Below are 23,329 nucleotides of genomic sequence, written 5' to 3'. Positions count from 1 at the left end.
ATTCATCTGTAGGTACACCGTTCTATGCGTTTAATCAAAGTAGCTTATTCTGTTAAACTCCGGGTATAGAACAACTTATAACGGTGAAATACACAAAATAAGGGGCGCTGCTATGCCTTATATTAATGATGATCTGAATGCTACAGTGCCACTTTACTTTTCACAGCATATTGCAGTGTTTGAATGTAATTTCAGTACATTTTCTCTGCCTAGTGTACCCAGCAATACCCTCTCCACGTGACGGGTAAGGAATAAATGTCTTTACATGTAGCATTTTTTTGGTATTATAGATTTTTTATTGCTTTTTTCAAGTAAATAAAAACACATTAGGGTACAGAAAAGAATGGAGTGTGGAAGCTTGTTTACGGGATGTGTGTAAATGAATGATTACAACAAATTGCATTCAAACTTTACAATTCTCCCATTAAAGTGAACAATAAAGGAAAGAATGAAAAAGAAGTATGACCTTTTGGAGGACTGTACTCCCGTCTGACATGCTGAGCCATGTTTTCCAAACTAGTTGGAATACACGTTGTAAAAAACTCTTTCGGATGAATTTATGGAGTTGATTAGGTTTAGGACCTCTTGGAGTCGGGGAGCTACTGAATTCTTCCAATTCCAGCTATGATTGTTTTTCCTGCCATACATATTATTACTTGTAGCATTTTTAAGAGAAGCTCCATTTCACATGGAAAGCATGTAGGACCTCTATTTAATATACCGGTAAATTGATGTTTATTTGCCTTTCAGAGTACTTTGTGTAATTCTGTTTTGTTTTTTACATTAATTTAATGATGTATACAAGTTCATAAAAATCTCTATTCATTATTAGCTCCAAATGTGTTATCATACTGACATTGCAATACAATTACTTCCATCAATGTATAATGCCTGACTTTTCAGACATTCCGCTGGTTGAGGCGAGAGTTATTTGGTTACATTGTAAACTTTTGATATTGTAATATAGTTTAAAAAGGCAGCAGTGTATTACCCACAAAAGGAAATATACAGTTGTATCCAAGTCTTAGAAATTGAGTTATTAAAAGAATTCTTCTTTGTGGCTCACCCCAAATATTTTGAAGCGAGGTGCTCTTCAAGATTTGATCGTTTAAAAATCCCTTTGGTTGTTAGATGCAAGAACAAAACACATTCTGAGACACGTCTAATAAGAAGCTTTTAAAATTTAGCACGACAACCATCTTGGTTGGGTGACACAAACGGGACGTTTAACTTTCTAAAGCTAGCCCAAAGGGGAATTTCCAACATCTGGCTTGAATGCCCTTTATGGGGTGACAGTGGATTTGTAGGTGGAAAGGGACCCTTTTGAAGCTTCTGTGAATCAAGATTTATAGGTTTCTTGACACTAATGAACAGGTCGGGGCAGTCTAGTTGGGGTCCAGACGGAAACTCCAAAGTTCCTCTGTTTAGGTTCTCAGTTGGATAGGGATAAATCAGAATGATTAAGTCAGATGTGTAAATGAGTAGTGAACCTTCAGCCCTGAGGGTCATTTATCAGTGTTCCTCCATCTCCTTAGTAAACATTTGGATGTAATCGCTGTGACATCTGTAGCTTCCTCTAACCTTCTCTTCAGAAAGCTTCATATCCTTGAAGTCCATCACCTTGACCCTAATACTGTATATGTTTGAGATTTGATTACAGAATCTTGTGACTTATTGGTTTCTAGATTCATGAAACTAATCTTCAGTGCTTGGGTCACTGTAAATATATATTAAGTGTGATAACAGCAGGTGGACTGTACAATGGAGCATTCTAACAATGCTTATGCATTAAGAAACCGCCATTTATAATGTGTCACAGGGAAAGTACAGCGTGCGTGTGAAGCATCTGCATAACAAAGGGTAAATCTGCATGTGTAAGAGTTCATTGCATAAATAAAGCCATTTGGAAAGCTCTACTGCTGTGGCTACCTGCTTTATCCTGTTTCCACGAATGCAATACAATGTTACACATGTGCCGACGGTCCCAAATATCAACAAAACCAGCTTTTTCATTCAAAGCCATGAGCGCTCGTTGCCACCTTCTGCCACATACACTTGGGGATGAGAGTGTTATTTGTAATCTGCCAATAGCAGTTAGTGATTGATTGCTATATAGCAGGTAGCTGTCTAACTTTAACTGAAATCAAATTCCCATGATTTACAGACAAAAGGTATGGGTACGGGTTGGCTGAGTAAAATGGGAGTTGGTCAGCAACTGTCTTCTGCAAAAATGAACTCTTTGTTACATAAGAAGTTAGCAGACACCTTTCATACAGATAAGCATTTTTACGCATATGTTTCTGTAATATTGAATTTCATACCAAACACTGCTTTCTATGCAGAATTTGTCAATTGGGGGGCATCCAGAAACCTGTGTGCGTCTTATATGCATAGCATACATTTAATCTTTGGATAAAAGCGCTATGCATGAAGCCGTGTTATTTCTGGCCCAGAACTGGCTAACAGTGGTGCTTTGAGCGTGCCGGGCTTCTAGCCACGTGGCCCCTCCTGTGCAGAGCTCCAGGAGGGCAGGAAGGAGGCTGCTACAGGTGTGAGTTTAATGAACAGTGAAGTAAAAAATGAAGCCATGGTCAGAAGGAAGGAAATGCCCCAGACGTGGCACGAAATCTCATTAATCCAGGGGGATGTTTTCCTTTCAGTTAACCATAGAAATGAGAAGGTATTATCGAGCCTTTTCAGAAAAGCAGTGGGTTTTGCAAAGAGCCGCACCTGTGGTTGGAGAATTATTTGGAATTTGCTCCTCTTGTTTTCTCTAGTTTTGTGTTTTCAACTGAGATGTTGCACAGAAAGGGTTATGTGGGTGAGCGCTTTCACTGTGTTGCGTTTTCAGTATACCATACGAGGTGGAACCAATGCGCTAATCCTCTTTGTATAGGGAAAGCCAGAAACATGGAAAGTTACCACGAATAAAAGAGCAGGCGGCCCACCCCTGATATCACTTTCCCCATTGACCACAAAGCCACGGCTACACTTAATATCCTGTTTTGTTGGGGTTTTGTTTAAGGTTTATTTTGCTTCCATCTATTTTCTTTTGACCACCATTGCCTAGAGGCTGTAGTTTCAGTAAAGAATGACTTCTGCGCCCAGTCTTAGAATGTAATGTCTTGTTTTAAGGACACTGGTTCCATAAAAGTTCAGTCCGGCACTCTTTCCTCCCAGCTCTTACTATCGGTGATAGAGATTAGCAGAAAACACAAGTGGAATTTGGTTAACCCCAGTGAGTCGAAAGCTTCTTATCTTCCATCAAATTTCGAGTTTAAATGTCTCACGCTCTTCACATGTTTGATTTACCCCGGGGCAGGTTTCTAATCCCAAGAAAAGAAACGCAGGCCTCAGAGACAGACGGAGTATAAATCTCAGTGCAAGACGGAGATGTACAAAAACCCAACTGCAGTAAATCAAGACTCCATTAGTGTAGGGGGGATGATGGCACAGGGATCTATATCAGAAACCTTTTGCTTCCTGCATGCAATCAGTGGGGTGGAATCATCCAGGGAACATGGTGATTATAATAGGTATCTCCCTTAATCTCTTGTAATTCCTCAAGCATTAACAGGGTGGAGGGAGACTCAGATCCTGTCTCATTTCTGTCTTTCCCCGTCATTCTCAATCTTTAAAAAATAGCTTCTATTTAAATAACAAACTACCGGTATATTACAGCATGTTTCATTGCCTATGGTGTACACGGATTATATTCAACATAAACATGGCCTGTATATCAGATGAATCGTTTGCTGGGGGGATCTAGGTCGACAACACAGTTGTTGTCTAGTTTGTTGCATAAAACGGTTACAAATGTATACTTATCAGCACCTGTTATTCGGTTATGCCAGTCAAATTAATTATAGGAAGCTGCCTAACCTTTGGACCACAGTAATCCCACGCATATTTTTCTTAAGAAGTTTACTTACAATCATCTTAAAATTCCAGAATAGTATCCAGACCAGGATTAGTTGGTGTGGGATTAGCATTACAGTGATGGATGCATCGCCCTGCTGCAGTAGGCTGCACCTTCGCTGGTGGCATTGGATGGATGATGGTGACTTGGGCCAGTGTTGAGATTGACCTACAGTTACAAGTTCCTGACATGGAACTTGTGTCCACTCCACAGATCCTATAATATATAAAGGACAACATTCCCACTAAAGCCAGCGGACATTTGTAAAGCATTTTCCAGTTCTGGGTGGTGCCGTGTGCATCTTAATCAATGGGTCATTTCTCATCTTACATGTTGAAAGTTTGCAGTACTCTTTCTGTTTGGAAGATTGATACATAATTACTTTTACAATATGTATATGATGCATTTCTTCTATAAAGTGAATCATTATTTTTTTCAAACAGCACACAACTGAGCCACCTTATCAGGAGTATGATATACTGCAAATAGGAATGTTGGTTCAGGATCAGTATGGGAGGTGCTGATTGAAGTGATGATAAATAATGATGCCTCTCTTGTCCTTTTGCCTCTAACTTCCCATGGAAAGCAGATGGGCTGCAGCAGATCACAGACCATGTTATGTCAAACCCTGCAATTAGTAAGGGGACTCCCAGGGTCTTGCATACCCTCTGATTCACTACTGTCTTCGTAGTCATGTTAGGTCACTTCTAACCATTAATAAAGGTTCCCTGCCAAGGATGCAGCTGCATTTCCAACCAGTAGATCCATCATGGTAGACCTAAATGTCAAACACTTTCACCTCCTAATGACCAGACTTTTAACATGCATTCTGCCTACACGTGACATCTCTCCTCTTGCACTTGGTATAACAGACATATATTTTCTCCTATACAATAGTTGAGATTTTTTAAACTTTCTGGACCTTCTTCTTTGAGACATACAAGCTGCATTGTCCCCATCACTAGAAGCACAGCCTTGAAGCTCCATGCTTGCTTGTGTCTCTCTCCAGTTGTAACTTAAAAGCTAAGAACACATAATAAGATATGATCATAATACATTATATATATATATATATATATATATATATCATACAAGTGCAGTTAAAATGTATAAAACAAGCTAAGTGATAAATTATCTGTAGGGAGAGTCATGTTGTATATATGGAAGGTGCTTGAATGAAGAATTTTGGTGAGGTGTCCACTCCAGGGATGTGACATGCTACATCAGTATCCAAATTCATTTTTGTTTTCCTTAGGCATGCAACAGGAAAGTTCCCTGATTTTCCAGATGAAGACGATGGTGGTTCCAGTGCTATATTTGCTCAGAAGACTCCAGAGCAGGTACAGACATCTGATGTTAATGTATCGCTAATGTGCGTCTCTCCTTATTGCATAAATCTGCAGAATCCTTGGAAATAAACATCAAAGTACAAATGAAATTATAAAAAGCTTTTAGCAACATCAGTCCCACTATGTTCCACCGCACACACCTCTGTGCCTAGTCCCAGGAGTTGCAGAATGGGGGTAGGTCTCCATCTTTATGAGGAGCTGATCTTTTTCAGCCTTATAGCAGCTGTCAGCAGTCACATTGTATCTCTGTGCAATAAAAGGTTGCAAATGAGGCCAGAGACTTGGTAATGTTTCCATCTCCGGCTTCTGCAGTCACCGCTCTCCTCTTTGTGCTTTTATTCCTGTCACTGGATCTCCTGCTGCATGGAAACAGATCCTAATCTCCCTGTCCCGCTTTTGCCTGGTCTTTGTACTTCGGTTCTTTGTTTGATCTTTGGAGCAATAATAAGTATCAAATGTTTAAACGTGACACATTATACCATGCAGCCCGGGACCGAGGCGCCCACATGAGCCATAGTCCAACCTTCTCCACAGGATTGTGCTCCTTTCTCTGAAACCCCAGTTCCTGTGTCTACATAAAATTTGATTTAGGACTCTGGTTTTGATATCTTTATTCTGTTTGTGAAAAATGTTAACAAATGTCAATTGTCCAGACCAATAAAAAAAGACTATCGTGTTACCTCCATGTTTTGCTGCTGTTATATCCTGCATTTTACATAGAACAACATATCTGTCACAATAACCCATTGGTAGAAGCAATTGTTTTTAATTAAAGGGGATCAAGTATCTCTTCTTCAGGCAAATAAATTGCTAGTAAATGTACTTCGTGTTACCTTACAGAAAGCAAGGTCAGCAAATAATTCCCTCTTTGTGGTAGAGCATCCTTTTGTGGACAGCCTGCTCTCCATCAACCTACAGTCAGGGGCAGAACCCAAGTGGTTCCTGTGCGATAGAACTGTACTTGAACCTATAAATCGGGCCTGGATCTCGAGTTAGCTACTCGAGCTACATTCTTACAAGAATGCACGACCTACAGGAACATACTCTTGTGTACTGGTTGTTGGTGACATTTGATTTGAAATTGGAGTAGAGCAATGCTATGGCTGATACAGTTATAATAGTATTGCAATGAGTGCTATATGAAAAAGGCATGCCGTCGGGAAGGACTCATGTTCTGTTAGGCATAGTTGAAGTCTGAATCCATTGATTGTGTTTCTGCATTCTATGAAACCGCATAATGCTTTATGCACTACAGCTATTTGGCTAGGGGATACTAATGCCACACGTCACAACCTTCATTCCGGTCACCTTCTTCTCTTGCATTCGCTCCATTTTTGCAGGTTGCTGCAGAAATTGCTGCCAAGGAAGAAGCCAAGGCCAAGAAAAAAAAGGATAAAGGAAACAAGAAGGAGAAGGGGAGTAAAAAGGGAAAGAAAGAGAAGGATAAATCCAAAGGAAAGAAGGGAAAAGGAAAGGAGGAGGTGAGGATAAGTCACTTAATGCGTGGAGACATCCGATGTAAAAATTCCCAAAGCACATGGATCATTCTTTCCTTGGAAAACATCCTTGACAACCACGTCAAAATAAATCTCTTAAGTTACATACCTCTAAATGTTAAATGTTGATATTGTGTCAAATTGAAGAATAAGAAAACTGATATTTACTTGTGTTTATAATTCCCCATGTAATGTAACTATGCAAGACATGGTGCCATTCTGTGCCTTGCAATCAGCTAAGCATAACATCGCATTCTGTCTGCCATACAGAGGGTTAATGATATAAACTACCCGCAGAGTAGATGCTGACTCAGGGGAGGTGAAAGGAAACTGAGCCAAAGCACCTAAAAGAGCGAGAGGGCCGCGCAGGTCAGGGAGAAAAGATGTGGTTACAGTTTGATGGTAATCTCTAGAAATATGCATTTAATCAACATGTTCCTCTAATCCTCACACCAACCTCCCTTCACTCTGGCCCCAGTAATAACAAAATACAGGCTCCATACACAGGAGGGGTATTATTGAAAAATGATTAGGATTCTGATTGCCATACAAATTCTGCTATATTTGATTTTTTTCTTCTAGAAATAATTGTATGTCAGGTCACACCGTGAATGCTGTTATAGCTCAATCCATCACATATGCCTGTGTGGTTTCTTTTGGGCTATATCTTACTGCTTTTAGCTACTAAACTGTTCTAACAAATTGCTCTTCTCTATGCTCTCCTGCCTCTGGGTAGCCAACATTAGACCTTTCCAGGATGTAGATATATTCCTGTTGAATTAAGTATTTTTACAAAGGGTACTTATAAATAAGGCAATTAGTTCTATTTGTGTTGCTATAAAGTGACTGCAAAATAAGAAAAAGGTATTATGAGACTGAAGATCAGTGAGAGTTTGCCTATTCAGTCTAAGCTTAGAGAAGAAACTTTGACATTGCGGTCAGCCAGTATGGCAATTTGCACCATGTATTTTCACATTTAGTCACATTTAGTTCTAGATAATAGCAACTTAAGCCAACTATTGACATTTAATCGCTGGAGACAAAAATGAAAAAAGCTTGTAAAATATTTGCAGGCCCAGCTGAGACAAAGCTGAGGAGCAATGGACACTTGTGTCATAACAGAAGAACATGTCCATCGGTATCGGTTGTCCAGAGCCGGAGCACAAAGCAAATGTAATCTGTGCAAAAAAAAGACAACAGTCCCAATGTTGCATGGTCCTGGGGCTTGTTGGTGATATACCGCTACCTGTGTCCACCTCTAGGCACAGGGAGTAAGAAAGTGCAGATTATTCTATTTTATTTTAGACAGAGAACCATCAAATGCTCAAAACAAAGCACAGAAATGTGAAACTGGCTTGTCGCACTCTAGTTTATTGGTTCTCTTGCAAATGAAGAATTTGCTATGCATTCAAGAACTGGACTGCCCTAGGTGGTTTCATTCTTATATGCAGATGGAGTGGACAAAGGGGCTCACCATAGGACCAGATATTAAGTGCTAGGAATGGCATGCACATGTGAAGCTAACAAAACAAAGCGAGAACTCCAGCGAATACCATTCAAAAAACACTTATCTAAGGCATAAATATTGGGGATTCTATCACATTATATGGCCATACAGTATATTGCTGATCTTGCCATTATGACAAAATACCCCAATCTTGGCGAGTCCTATCTAATTTTTCATGGCGTTATTGCTTACCAAGGAGCTGAATCAGCAGAACTGCTTTGCATTTTGAACCCAAACAAGACTCTCATGCAATTGTAGCGTTCTCTGGACACCATTAATGAGACACCAAGGTGGCAGGAGGAGCTGCTCAATCCTAATGTGAAGCCAAGAGATATTTAAAGAAATAACTGAAAGTCACGTTCATTCATTGACAGGCACAGTCATGACTTATGGCGGAGCTCCAATACTCAAGCAAAGTCTCTCGTTTTTGCCCAGAGCATTCAGTGAAAAATAGCTCATCGCCCAAACATCAGTCGAGACTTAATGAAGGGTAAAAACAAAGACTTTTTATTGAGTTCCAGGACATTATACACATAGACCGTGCTGAAATATAATATCTAGAATAAAGAAGCAGAGGCTCAGCACTTTTCCATCTTTCATTTTCGAGAAATATAATATCTGTTGCTCCCCCTATCCCACTATACAGAAAACAGGGTCTCCCCAGTCCCCCCAATAGGGCGACCCAAAATCCTTTATATCCCTGGATGCCTCTCAACTTTGCCTCTCAGAAATCAGAGGCTTTAAGGGGGGAGTGACAACCCCTCGAAGTTTTAGCAGACCGGAGCTGATTCGCAATCCGCCTGAGAGTTCCAAGGGAATCCTGCTGTCCTGCGGTCAGGCGTAAGTTGCAATTCCCGACACAGCCAGCAGGTGGAGCAATTGCAGCAAGCGGGAAATGCGGATAAGGACAGTCTCGTAACAGCCCTCATAGCGAGTTAGTCTGTAGAAGTCTGGACTAGGCTGATCAGACAGGCTTCCCAGGTCACCCTGTGGCCTCCCATACGCACAGGGGGACTTAGACATAAGAGGCAACTAGGAAGTTGAGAAAAAGGCTTCCCCATGAATCTGCTATGCCCCCTCCAAAACTCAAACCTACCCCCATATGTCCTCAGTCTCAGGGAGTTACCGTGACGTTTGCACCACTGGACCGATCTTCAACAATTCTGAAGCCACTATTCTCAATACATAGGTAAAACTAAATATTTCTTTAGAATAGCAGTTTGGACACACAGGACATGTATGTAGAGTAGAAGTATGTGTCTGTGTGTTTTTACAACCTGCTTGTTTTCGTGATCAGTATCACAAAAGCACGTTGGTGAATGAACAGATGCACACTGTTTGTATCGATAATTTGTATGGACAGTTTTTCAATTTAACAATATTGCATACTGGATAGTTTCCTTTTGTGGTCCATCTCCTCTAGGAAGCAGATGAAGGATGGAGGATGAAACCAAGCCAGTTTCTGCCCAACATTACCTCTGCAAACCAGACATATGAGGGTAAGTGCAGAAGATATACTTGCAGATACAGTATATGTATTTATGGATTCAGTCTTAGAAAATAATATTGATGGTATAGAGATGGTTGTACTGGTCTGATAAACAACCTAAGTAAACACCTTAATGTGTAGAGGGAGATGTGCTCTGTATAGAAAAATATGGAACACACTATAAGCTCGTAAGCTTTTAATTCTCACTTTTATTTTTCTTTGGCCTTCTCATGTGTTCTATGTACGGTCTCTTTGGTACTTTCTTTTAACAGTGTGCCACTTTCATCTTCTATTTTTCTGTTTTCCTTCAGTCATCATCTTTGTTGTTCCCCATACACCATGCTGACAAGCTCTTTCTCCTCAGATGTGTGGCAACATCGTGATGAATCCTGGAACCTTCATCAGACGCATGATTCGGAACTCATCAAAGAGAGCAAGCGGAAGGAAGTGGAGGAGGAAATCAGAATACAGGTGTGCCAGAAGAACTCAGCCCATGTCTTCTACATGTCACTGTTTCTTCTATGGAATCCAAATCCCTTTGGCCCGTCTTTTCTATTCTGACATTCCTCTTTTTTTTATGGCATGTATGATACAAAGTACAATACACATAGTTTGTGTGCATGAAAATCATGTGTGCATATTGAAGTTACCTTGTCCATAATCATCAGTTTTGGGTTCTTCATCTGTAGGTTGATGAATTGATGAGACAGGAGCTGCAGAACCTGAAGCTGGCAGTGGACAGGGAGAAGAACAAAAAGAAAAAAGGGAAGAAAGGTGGGAAGGTAAGACATAGGAAGCAGTGTGTGTACACATGTGTATGTATATATAATATATATATGTCAGGTATATATTATTGTTGGCCTGGCCCCTACACAATCTGATATAACACTAGTGATGGCAGAAGCTACCAGACTAGCCATCTCACCTGTCGTAGTATGGTTTTCACTGTATATAAAATATTATTACATTTTAGAACAAAAAGGAAAAGTACAACGTTATGTCTCAATTTGTTTCTTAGAAAAAAAAGAAAGGTAAAAAGAGTGGAAAAAAGAAGAAAAAGAAGGAGAAGGATCTGACTCCAGACAGGTAGAAACACACAGTATTATTATTATTATCTTGAAGACAAGTCTTAGTCAGATAACTACATTATGAAAGCCTTGTATTTCTCACACAGAGCTGAATACAACCTTTGCTTTTGTGAAGCCAAAGTGTCCAAACATCCTCACAGTTCCATTTACCACCAAGTGGCATGTAAATTATTTTTTCAAACGGTTCTCTTGTTAACTCTTTCTTTTTTCCCCCCGAATATATTAATTTATTGCTATTCATTTATTATTCGATTTTAAAGATACGCAGACCTAAATAAAAACAAAAAAGCGTGGGTTTTTTAGATGCAGTTATTGTTTGCAAATGTCGAATTTGTGTTTAGCAAAAAAAGTAATACTTTTGTCAGCCAGCTTGCTGATGCAGCTGAAAACTCTGTAGCAAAATCAACTGTGTCTCAGTATGGGATATTTTACACTTTTGACCTGAAAACCAAACATTCCCAAGACCAGTTACATTCTCATCATTCACTACCCATTATAGAGCACATTCAGTGTAATCTAACTCGAAAGCCATGTTTTTGTAATTCCAAACACAGTTTAATAGGTATTCACTAAACCCAAAGTTGCTGTAGAGTTTAGAGGAGAGAAACTTTTCACCTCCTGATAGCACCATGCTTCACTCCACCAAAGCCATGGATGCCAGAAAGCCAGCAATGTTGGCCGTACGATATCCACAGTTAAAGGGAGAAGCTTTTTTGAAGGTCAGGTTGAACATTCTGCTGGATATTGTACGGTGAACTCAGACTGTTTTGTTGACCCATCTTAATGTTTAAATATTTAACTCTCCTGCAGACTCCCAGGTTAGTAAGTACTTCCTTAATATATGTCCCAAAGGTTGAATTTATCTAAATGCAAGCTGCAGCAATCAATATTTTCAGGCTAGTAGCATATTTTGGCCATCCTCGAACATTTATCTTCTCAGCTGCTGTCTTCTATGCTGAGCGGCGGGATATGGCATGCTGCATTTAAATTTTTAAGCATGCATGTTGGAAAGTTTTCTACAGAGGCTGTGCTGGCTGGACAAAGACTTCAATAATGCACATGGAGCCTGATAACCCAATAGGACAATCTGCACCTGGAAATACCCCCCTGGAACTGCCACTTTAGGCCTAGTCAGCCTATGCCAGGATTTGCCACTGCTTTGAACATAAACGTCTCCTGCCATAAAGATAAACAAAGATGATCTGACATGATTTCCAGTGATATTTTTATGTCATAGGACCATTGATTCTCTCTACGAGGAGCTTGTCACAGAAGGCCTTCTTATAAAACCAAGGCCAGTGAAGCTGTCAGATATCGTTGGTAAGAAGTAAAAGATCAACCGGTTTAAGCTGCCAACAATTCTTTTCTTCCCTGTACACTGACCATTTCTGTTTTTGCTGCAGGTGAATACAGCTACCTGGGCACCACCCTGCGTCTGGCTGACATAGAACCAATGCCTTCGCTAAGCGATGTCAAACAGCTGCTAATCTTATACGGAGTGCTTCCTCTAGGTGAGCCTTTCACGTTACGCAAGTTATCCAAGTATGGTATTACATTTACCCACTATGGAAGGCCCACAATAATATTTAACATGAAAACATGTTGGGTAAAAGTAAAATTTTGTCCGAAATACATTGTCTCTCTCTCATTCTTGTTCACTTTTTCTCTACCCTCTCCACTGACCACCTCCGCATCTTCTCCTTCTTCATCTTCTATCTTTTATCTTCTCCCTTGTTCTGTCTTCTCTTCTCTCTTCAATCTATCTGCATCTTCGCGGACATAACCCAGTGGGAAATTCTGCCGAAATGGCGGCGCTTGCACCTTTAATCTTTGTACACTGCTAAACACGGGTGGGATCTCTCTCAGTTGGACACAGGCTTCACTTCTCCTTTCTCCAGACAGGGACCTATGTTTATTTGCCCCTCCTCTCCTACTAAACGCTAGCCCTGCTCTTGGGCTAGCCCTGGCCTATGTGTGATTAGCTTCACACCTTCCTGAAGCTATCCCTTAGAAGATGGAGAGCTCTAGGTATCCTACCATGGGAAGTTCCCACATATACTAATAAAAATGTAAGATAATACACTTTACTATACTATACTAATGCACACACACACCAGTCACCCCAGATCAAACCTTCTGATTGTATTTTCTCCTTACCCAACATCTAAAGGATGAACATGTAATAGCCAGTGACATCACTGATGATGATGCCACGTCAAGGCATCTCCTCATCCGCTCATCAGACAAAATGCTCAAAACATTTAGTGACTTCTGTAAACTCCTCAATAGTGTTAGAAACAGAACTTTTAACTATATGCTTCTTATTCACCCAGAACATCCACAAACCGTGTAATGGATACCAGTATCCTTGTACAGATACATTATTTATCCCTCCTTCTACAAAGGTCTCCACTTTTGTCTGATAGCAAAGACCAACCACTTGATCTGACTTGTTGATATAATACTTTAGTGATTTTCCAAATTAGTTTTAAGTAAAAAATAAACCCAACATACAATATTCTTATGCTCTGCCAAGTAATGTAAGGCAATTACTGGGAAACAGGTCCACTTCATATCAGAGGGTCCATTTATTACTTTGAGGAGGCATTTGTTTTTACATACTGCTCCAATTGAAAGTGCATATTTTGGCACACACAGCTGATGTGCTGAATCAAGGAATGTGTTTTTCCCCCAAAAAATATTTCATTCTTGCTCACAGTACTGACATTATACACACCCTATTTGATACACAGCAGTTGCATTAACTGCAAGGATAATTTGTGTGCTGTGAAGTCCTAGTTAAAGTGTCAAGTCTTATCCGTGTGGCTCAAATCATTATATAAATGAATGCTTTGGGGTCTCTTCTCCTGGTGGGTCATGGGTGTGGGGTGGATGGTGAGGGGCAGGTCAGGTGTGGGTGGGATATTATACTTTATCAGAGAGCAGTTCTTAGTGTATTTTTCCTGTTTGACATTTCCAAGATAATGAGAGGCAGATGTGACTCTCCGGTGTCAGCCGGTGCAGCTAATAAACACATGAGATGTGAAGCGGGATGTTTATCATGTAACCGAGGTGTTACCAGGCTGCTCTGTAGGAGAGGACCTGCATTAATGATTAGATGCATGTAACTGTTATATGTTGAGCAATTTCAACTGTATAAAGCATAACACATGCACTTTCACCACATGAACAATGCTTTCTCCATTAGTTGTGATGTGGTAAAGGTGATGGTCATTTAAAATGAAGGGGGTATTTCTGTGGGAGAAAACAAATTTTTTATGAGAAATAAGCCAGAATGGCTAGACGTTAAAGCTGAGACAAAGGCCATAAGTACTGAAATTATGTGTCAAACTTTGAAGCAGATAGACTACATACCTCTGTATTAGATAGGTGTGTCGAAATGACAGTTAAAAGTGAAAGGGTAGTTAGAAAACATTCTGGTCAAAATGGTACATTCTGTGATTCTGTAGTGGTAGCTGCAGATTTTGTTTAATTCATTTTGAATGGAGATAGTTGTGTTCAAGCTGGGATATCCAACACTTGTGTTCTGCTTCCATTCCTTTGGGGATCAGAGTTAAACCAAACTTTTGTAAGCATTGTCATAACAGCTTGTTCGAGTGAAGACACATTGCCTGAAGCATGTTTTTTTGGGGGAGTTTGTAAGATCTCTTTTTTGTTTATTCCCAATGCCACAGGCTGTGATTCAGTGCATGAGAAGGCTCCACCGGTGAAGGCCCTACTCTTGGCAGGACCAGCTGGAGTGGGAAAGAAGATGCTTGTACACGCCATTTGTAATGAGACCGGAGCCAACCTATTTAACCTGTCACCTGCTAACATTGCAGGCAAATACCCAGGCAAGAGTGGCTTGCAGATGATGTTACACATGGTGCTGAAGGTATGTCTTAGGATGCGTAAAAGCCTTTTTATATCCTCCTCAAAGAGGCAGAGCCGTGCGTTGTCTAAATCCTATCATGTAAAATGTACTTCATACAAGCGGACAGACCTGATAAATACTGGCAGCAGCTCCAGCTTCCTTTTGGTCACTAAAAGATATATGGTTAATAAATTTATAGGATCAATGCAATAATAGTGGTAAACTTATTCCCAGCATAGACTGTGCCAGCCTCCCATTTACACACAGGTAAACACAGATTGGGATATCTACATGGGACTACTAGATAACAATTTACCCACCTGTAAATGCACAAGTTGGTGAGTGAAGGTAACTATTCATTCATCCACATTAAAATAAGACAAAACAGTTACCTGATGTTTATTGCCAACCTCCTATGCATCATTTCTAAGCACACAAGCTGGTTACAGCCATTCTTTTCTTAACTCCCACCTAAATACACTAACATTAATTTGGATATTTTATATATAGTACAAGTATGGCTTGGGCAGCACCAATCTTTTCTCGCAAATAACTAATATGAAAGCTATAGTACAGACACAAACCTACACATTGAGCAATGTAAGGTAGAATAGGTAAAAACCTGGGCAATATGAGAATGTCAAAGCTTTAAATTCACCCACATTTGTATGTACAGCACGAACATTCAACACAATTAATAGTATACAACTGAAAAGAGTATGCTTAATTTAATACAGTGTTGTATACAGTAATGTATTTTAACATTAGACAATGAACTTCTTTTACCTGGAGGTTTCATTCTTGTCGGTCATGTGGTATTTCATGTATACAACTTTCCCTGTTCAGACACCAAACGGAGCTGATTCCTGACAAGAATGGTAAAGTCCTGTTTATCGAGGGAAATCCATTTCTCCATAGACTTTCATTAGTCAGATTCAGTGTCTGGGTGATTACGACTGAGACAGTCTATTGTTTACAGCAAGGCAGTATGATAAGAAGACTAGTAGATACATGAGCATTAGAACGCATGCAAGCAACATATCATGGAAGGAGGATGCGGATAAATACACCTAAATATACAGGTACAGCCTGATCAATGTCTCCTACACACTAGCAACGCAGAATAGTGCGAACAGCCTCCATCCTCTCACACACACCTCAAACACTCATGGCAGGCATACCTGATCATTAGAATGAATGGGGTGGCCTAACCTAATGACACCCACTGGACAGGCAGAGGATGCTTTAAGTTCATGGATCTTTGTTACTAAGTATTCCGGAACACGATGGATATGTTTATTTAATGCCCAGTTTTGCATACTATAACATTTCAGGATAATTAATTAGCCAAACACAGCCTGGAGCAGATGTGTGCTTCATCACCGGCAAATACTAGTCCTGATTTATTATCTGCCAGATGGGAACGTGATCCCACAGCAGGCAGGGTGCAGGCATGAGATACAGTGACATCACAGGCAAAGACTGAGAATACAGACAGAATTATTACAACAAAAATGCAATGAATTTAAAACTGATAATGCAGTGAAAATAGAGGAGTTTTATCTTATCTTACACTTGCATATACTTATGGGAAAATAGTTTGATTTTGGATTCCAAAACAAACTAGGAATGTGGATTTTCACTATATTGGGAAAGCATTCCTATATTTACAAATAACCACTAGATCATTATCTGGCCAGTAAGAAACTGTTTCATGGAATGTAGCACAATTTAGACCACAGTGATAATATAAACCCGTCTAACTAATACTTTACAATCCCTGCATCCTGCTACTTTTACCCATCACTCTCACATGCCTTGACCTCTTCCTACATCCCTCTTTTTAATAATTTTTCTCCATCACTCCTTAATTTATTCACCTGCATCATTCATTCACCCATTCTCCCCATCAGTCTTTCATTTACTTTTTCTTCATCTCACCTTCATCCGTTCACCTGAACCACTCCTTGATCCCTTCTTCCCATCACTCATCATCCATTTACCCCAGTCACATCATCTAATCTCCTGCTTTATTCCTTAATCTGTTCTCTGCATTTTTTCTATTCATCCATACTCAATTACTCTTCCATCTGCCTCTTTTCACTCCTCCGACACAGCTTATTTTCTTTTCATCTATTATGTATTAATTTATCCTCTGTTCCGTCACTCCTTCATTCCTCCATCACAGATTAGTCTTTAATTTATTTCTTCTTCCTTTATCACTGTCCATGTTACCCTCCATTATCCCATAAACACACCTCAGCATTAATCCTTAATTATGTTTTATACTCCTTCATCCCTCCTGCTGCATTACTCTTCTATTCCTCCCAATCTATGCTTACTTTGTTGTTCTTCCTCTAGCAGTCCTTCATTGCTCAATGTCCATGACCCAAACAATACTCCAATAACACAAAGTTAAAATCTGACAACACTTAGCAGACATGCTTGCCATAAATCATAAAAAAAATGAAAATTCGAACAATGTTCAAGTTAAAGTGTGTATGTGAGGTGTACTCAGTTGGAGACTTATCTAGACACAAAGTTTGTGCACACAACACTAGTGCAAACACTCAGTAGGTATCGCAATAATGAATACACCAAATTATCTATGTACAAAGAAGCAATATTCAATTATATTGTCCACTCAAGCATCTTCAATGCCTTTACAATCCTGTAATATATTATACGGTATATTGAGTGGCATCTATGCAGCTAGCTAGCAAGATATTTAGTGCCAACATCTCCATAGGTTTGCTTCCATGGATAAAATGTGAATTTAGACTGCTGAAATATATAGCACTAAAGACATCGTTTTGGTAAAGAGTATTGAGAATTTGCAGATTATCTGTAAATTCCTGGAGCACCATGGTTACATTCCATGACCCTAGCAAACAAAGAAGTTTGCGCACCTGGGAAAGCTTTATATCGTTCTGCATGATCCTAGTACATCTTATCCAGAGGTCACATCTCGTGCAAAGAGCACAACTGCCCTCTCTCTAGGAGGCCCGATTTTCTTTTTATGAGCCTGTGCTAAAAATGAATCAGACCCTGCAGAAACAAACTTGCACGAATCAAACTGTTTTAATTGCAGTTTTCATTAGAAAAATATTCAGAAGTACAAATGGAATTGTAGATCTGGTGCGACATATTGAGACATGACTACCTTGGGGCAGAGTATTCCCGGATTATTCATAAATAATAGCATCAAAATCTTTCAACCACGCAACGTTATAGCTCCCATGATAAGGAATGCCACTTAACTCAATGTATTTGGTTGCTCTATTTCTAAAATTAAATGTTTTTCCTAATCCATCAACATAGAGAATTGGACACTCAGGATCTGTGCCCTCAAATCCCCTTGACATCAAGACCCCAAGACATCAGATTTCATGCAGTGACATTTTGCTACCCAGCAAGATACAGTACATGTAACTAGGAGATGGAGGAGAACATATCACTACTGGTCCATCCCTGTGTAGTCCCACTGAATTCATCTATTTGAAGAAGAGTGTCATAGGCCCCATAGTCACGGGTGATCTGTAACTCCATTGGCATTTCTGATGTACAGTTTCTCAGCATACACGCCGACCAGCCAGGATCAGGAAAACACAGATGTGTGAGCAACACCTATGAATGTAGGAACCCCAAAATTCTGGGGAGGGGTGGAATTCAGAGCCAGACATGGATTCAATGCAACCAGCCCCAAATGCTTCAGCGAGATTGTTTTTGTAAGGAAGAATGTATGCCTTTGTGAATGTATGAGTATGTTTATCTTTGAGGCCAGTTAATAGAATTTGCTATTTAATACACCCTTAGTGAAACTCTCCCCAATGGAGTCCAAAAGAGACACCAATCTCATTTTTATAGATCTCCAGGAACAGAGGTTACAGTTTCCTTAGCAGATGGAGCCCACAAGTTAGAGTTACTTCACGAGTCTACGTCCATGACAGACGTAAATGCAGACATATTAAGAAGAAGCGTGATCTAGCACAAGAGATGGGAGTCATGACTCTGTCAGAACTGCTGACACGCAACCATAGAAGAAGTGCGACCCTGGGCTTTTAGTATGGGAGACCTGCAGTCAGGCCCAGTCTTAATATTATGAGAAACTGTGCCTTCTGGAGGTTATCAGGCCCCAGTGCAATGGAATAATTAACTGTATAACTTTTAGAAAATGTAGTTTTAATTAAAATTGCCACCATATTACAAGTGTAATTTATATTTACTTATATTTAAGGAAAACAATTCCTTTATCACTTTGTGCAGTATCATGCTTTTTATAAATACATGGGCTTCTCGGGTTATCTGCGTTTAGGACAGCTGTCTCACCAATGTTTTCTTAGGGGCAAACGCTGTGCCAGTATTCGTAGTGCAAGCAATTTAGACAGCTGGTAATTTTGTTTGAAAGAGTGCAAAAGCAATATAGCCGATTATTAGCAGATTATGGATTTCTGTGATATTCACAATACCCTATTCTGCGTGTTAATAATGTGATATTGGAAAAGAGGTTAAAAGGAATGAAGAAGGAATGAGCTAAAAAGAATGTGAAGGGAGGAAGGAGAGGTGTCAGAAGTGGATGGAGGTGGCATAAACAAATGGCCAGTAGACACTCCATTGAAGGCGAGCTATGTTATTATCAGTAACTGCCATTTTTGTGTAGCCTTTAGTTAGTAAGAGCATTAATTCTAGAGCACACCTTCTTATATACTTTTTAGATTTTGGTTTGCCATGCTGTGCCATAGGTTTGCAGGGTTGACCAGCAGTAGAAGGCTATGGTTGCAGGTGTCTTGTTCTGAGGTTCAGTATAATGAAGTGAGAGGAGGAGATCCTCTAGTGGTCACACTTGTGTATAGCATGCTGGGAGGATTTTAGGTAAGAGCGTGACGTTCCCATAAACTATAATAAAGTATATGGACAAAACTTTAACTCTGTTACAATATTGCAAGTTCTTTCTTAGTCATTTTGGTAAGAATAAGTAGCAGAACTCCGTTTGTCCAGATCCTGTAATTCATTATGTGCTTATGAACCTTAAAATGGCTATAAAAGGACCTTCTTGAGAATTTCATTTAAAGTGAATCATGTTCCTGATACATCCTGATTGCTGTTATGCTTATGATTTTTGTTTTCAAAACCTTAACACATCCTAATAGGTATGGCTACTAATTAATACTTGTACAAAGTTCCTTTCATTGCTCTTTATTTACCCATTATGGGGCCAATCTCCAGGAGCCTACCCATTACAATTCACCTGCTGGAAAAGAGTTGCAGAGCAATTGGGCCCTTTTATCTCTAGTAATACCATTATGCTATGCAAGAGGGTCATATACAGCAGTGCGTATTTGTTTTTAACACATAGTTGAGTAATTTCAGTTTTGGTTCCATCTCCCAGCGAGCTTCTGGCAGGTTGTGAGTGGTAGGGGTTGTAGTCAAACAATAGATGGGTGCTAGCAGTTGCCAAGCCCTTCTTCCACCAAGGCGATAATAAAATATAATGGTTTCTATTACAAAATATGTATTGTATGGATAATTCCTTTTAGCTGCTTTGCCTGCTTAATGTTCCCTGTAATTGTGTGATCCACGCAGGTGGCACGCCAGCTACAACCATCAGTGATATGGATTGAAGATGCAGAGAAAACCTTTTACAAGAAGGTGCCAAAGACAGAGAAACAGGTACAGGTATTCTACTGTCTATATGTAAAAACATGATCTTCAAACTCTGCCTATTTACTAAGATCCCACATATCAGTGTTTTCTGGTAAGTTGTGAAAAAGGGCTGCTGGGAAGAGAGGGCCACGGGCGCCGGTTATGGAGAAATAATAATAAAACGCTTGTCAAGTGACTACTACCTGCTAAAATTAAAAGCTGGTTCTGATCTAGTAAGTATTCCAGTATAATACATGTTCATGTATGATTTAATTTTTAAAACAGGTTCTTGAAATGGTTCAATTAGGCGTTTTTCTGGGAAATTGCTTGCCTGTTCTGGTAGAAGTCACTCAATAAAGCATTTCGATGTTAGATAAACCTTCTCGGCTCCCACATAATGCTTATCCATACTTACCTTACCATAAATGCTATTATTTGCACGGTGTGTGGTTAATATCCCGACATGGAAACATTATGTAGAGCTCATTAGGGAGTCTTACACTGAAGGTGTTGAAGCTATAAGCCTTTAAAATAATGTTTTATGAAATCCTTTAATTTTAACATTTTCACTTCTACTGTTCACCCTTAATAGTGTGCTATTCCCATCTTGTGCCGTGCAACATGTAGCTCTACGGACAATAAAACGATTTAATACCACTGGTAGTTATTGAAGCATAGGTTTTGCATGTAAATCACCAGGGTTCATCCCAAATTTTGATTCGCCAAGGTGGCCCTTATTCATGTTTTTAAAAAATACCATATTCTCCACTTTTTGTGAATACCCCATCAAATGCTAGCTATATAATTGATCTTCTAATTCAGGTAAGTCACTTTTCCTATGAAAGTAACTTTTCTGCTTTAAGACCGGCAACTCTTATGTTGTAGAGATAGCTGTGATATAAACACCCACACTGCTTCTGGCCCAATAACTCTAATCGCTCCAAACTAAACTGTTGATTCGGTTCTATAGGCTGTCTTCTTAAATCATAAACGGGTTACAATCTAGTAAATATCCCGATGTAAGACATTCTTTCTGCTTCAGTGGTTTGGTGCCCTCTGGTGTCTGACGGTTAAATTAACCAAGAGAAACAGAAGTATTCGAGATAAAAGAGTGCTTGAAGGAAGCCTTCCAAAGCAGAGTGAGCTTCATTAGGCATTGATTTTGCTGCCCATTGAGCTCTGGCTCATCTTTTTAAATAACATCTTGCATGGTATCTAATATACCTTTTTTCTCTTATTTCCTTCCCTTTCCCACAACCCACCCTTACTCTTCTCACAGTTTGACCCTAAGAGACTGAAAAAAGATCTTCCAAAAATCCTGAAATCTTTAAAATCGGAGGATCGTATCCTTATTGTGGGAACCAGTCTGAGACCATTTGATGCTGAAATCAAACCTTTCTGTAAAATATACAAGAAGATCGTTCTGATCCCAAGGCCGGATTATGCAGCACGGTTAGGTAAGAAGATGCTCTTGGGGGGGTGGGGGCACAACTCTAAGAGGGCTGCAAAACAAGTTTTTGGATCTGCTAGCCTGAGCACAGGTATCTGAAAACAAGTACTTTAATGATTTCTTTAGAAAATGATATACAGAATTCCTAGTCTGTTTGCAGCCCTCGATGGCTGGAGTTGTGGGTCTGCTCCAGGAAAATAATTTATCTATTATACATAATACATGTAGTGCAACCAAAAATCACATTATTTCTATTTTCTAGAAAATGTATCTTTTGTATTCAAGAAACATATGTTACTATTTGAATTATATGCATTACACGCTTGACAGACAAACCAGTTTATTGGCCTGAACACGCACCCAGATTACATATGATCCACATAGCTCTAATTACTCAGTTACCAATAAAGTTATAAAATAATTTAAACTGACCATAGGCAAGCCACACTGGTATTTAATCCTCTGCCAACTTTTTATCCCAAGCCACCCTGTGTTCAAACCTCTTTTTCCTCCTCAGCTTTGTGGAAGCACGTGATTATACAGAAAGTGGACAATGCCACCAACTCCCTGAACTTCAGCGCTCTTGCTAAGGTTACCGATGGATTCACTCCCAGCCACATAGTCCAAGCAGTTGAGACCGTGCTGAACGACAGGCGGATAAGGCTGATCCCCCGCAAGCCTCTTGTAGCATCAGAGTTTCTTGGTTCATTGTCTCGGCAGGAGCCTGTGTACAAGGAGGAGGAGGAAGCATTTAAGGTATGGACCTGAAAACCATTCTCTCTGGTGTTCCTGCACTGTGTTCAGAAATCTAGCATTCTATCTCCTAGCCGTAATATCTCAAAATCACAGTTACTCTACTAGTAACTGTATAACTTTGTTCAGTTTTTTTAAAACCAGTTGTAACAACATAAGCTATTAGGTTGTTCATCTACAACCAAGCCTGTAGTCAAGTCCTCCACTTTATCATCTAGCTGAAGGGAACAGTGAGGTTTGTGGCTCCTATGGTATTAATCTCTCTAGCTCAGCTCCCATTCTAGTCTGAGCAGTAATGACGGTATAGCATCATATTCCAATACCTTCAGCCACTGCTGACAAAGAGACACATATAAGAAAACACTCCTTTGTAGGCACCTGTCCAGTAGATAGAAGATTGTGCATATTCTCTCTACTACTCTTGACTTGAAGGATAATGAAGGGAACAAATAGACAATTTCTTCCATTTTTCCACACTTGTAAACTGACTCATAAACATGTAAACTGTGACTGTTTATTGATTACAGGCATGGTACGCTAAAACACCTCTGGGAAAGAAGAGAATCAAAGCAATGTCAGGTGGAGAGGAAGAGACAGGGAAAGACAGTGGGAAAAACAAAGGAGCGAAAAAAGGAAAAAAGAAGAAGTAGGCTATTGACCATGAAGAGCCTGGGATTAGACCGTTCACTTTCCCATCTGGGGACAAACTGTGATAAACTTCATACCTTAATGTAAATTAAACCTTTGACTTTGCAGCCCAA

At 39.8% G+C, this 23,329-nt stretch overlaps 1 protein-coding gene across 1 annotated transcript in view; it reads left to right on the top strand.

Moving 5' to 3' along the window:
* The window catches only part of IQCA1 (IQ motif containing with AAA domain 1), a 60,287-nt gene extending 36,958 nt beyond the window's left edge, over positions 1-23,329 (top strand). The window contains exons 7-19 of the mRNA XM_053471377.1: positions 5,175-5,259; positions 6,609-6,749; positions 9,695-9,770; positions 10,125-10,231; positions 10,450-10,542; positions 10,779-10,846; positions 12,086-12,168; positions 12,252-12,359; positions 14,544-14,743; positions 20,306-20,392; positions 21,645-21,822; positions 22,333-22,571; positions 23,096-23,329. Of these exons, the coding sequence (XP_053327352.1) occupies positions 5,175-5,259; positions 6,609-6,749; positions 9,695-9,770; positions 10,125-10,231; positions 10,450-10,542; positions 10,779-10,846; positions 12,086-12,168; positions 12,252-12,359; positions 14,544-14,743; positions 20,306-20,392; positions 21,645-21,822; positions 22,333-22,571; positions 23,096-23,218 (1,588 nt within the window). The 3' untranslated portion in view covers positions 23,219-23,329. The remainder of the gene's footprint in view (positions 1-5,174; positions 5,260-6,608; positions 6,750-9,694; positions 9,771-10,124; positions 10,232-10,449; positions 10,543-10,778; positions 10,847-12,085; positions 12,169-12,251; positions 12,360-14,543; positions 14,744-20,305; positions 20,393-21,644; positions 21,823-22,332; positions 22,572-23,095) is intronic.

This window comes from Spea bombifrons, chromosome 7, assembly GCF_027358695.1.
Source record: "Spea bombifrons isolate aSpeBom1 chromosome 7, aSpeBom1.2.pri, whole genome shotgun sequence".
NCBI classification, from domain to species: domain Eukaryota; kingdom Metazoa; phylum Chordata; class Amphibia; order Anura; family Pelobatidae; genus Spea; species Spea bombifrons.
The sequence above is the reverse complement of the archived record's forward strand: the minus strand, read 5'-3'. Positions and strand labels throughout refer to the sequence as shown.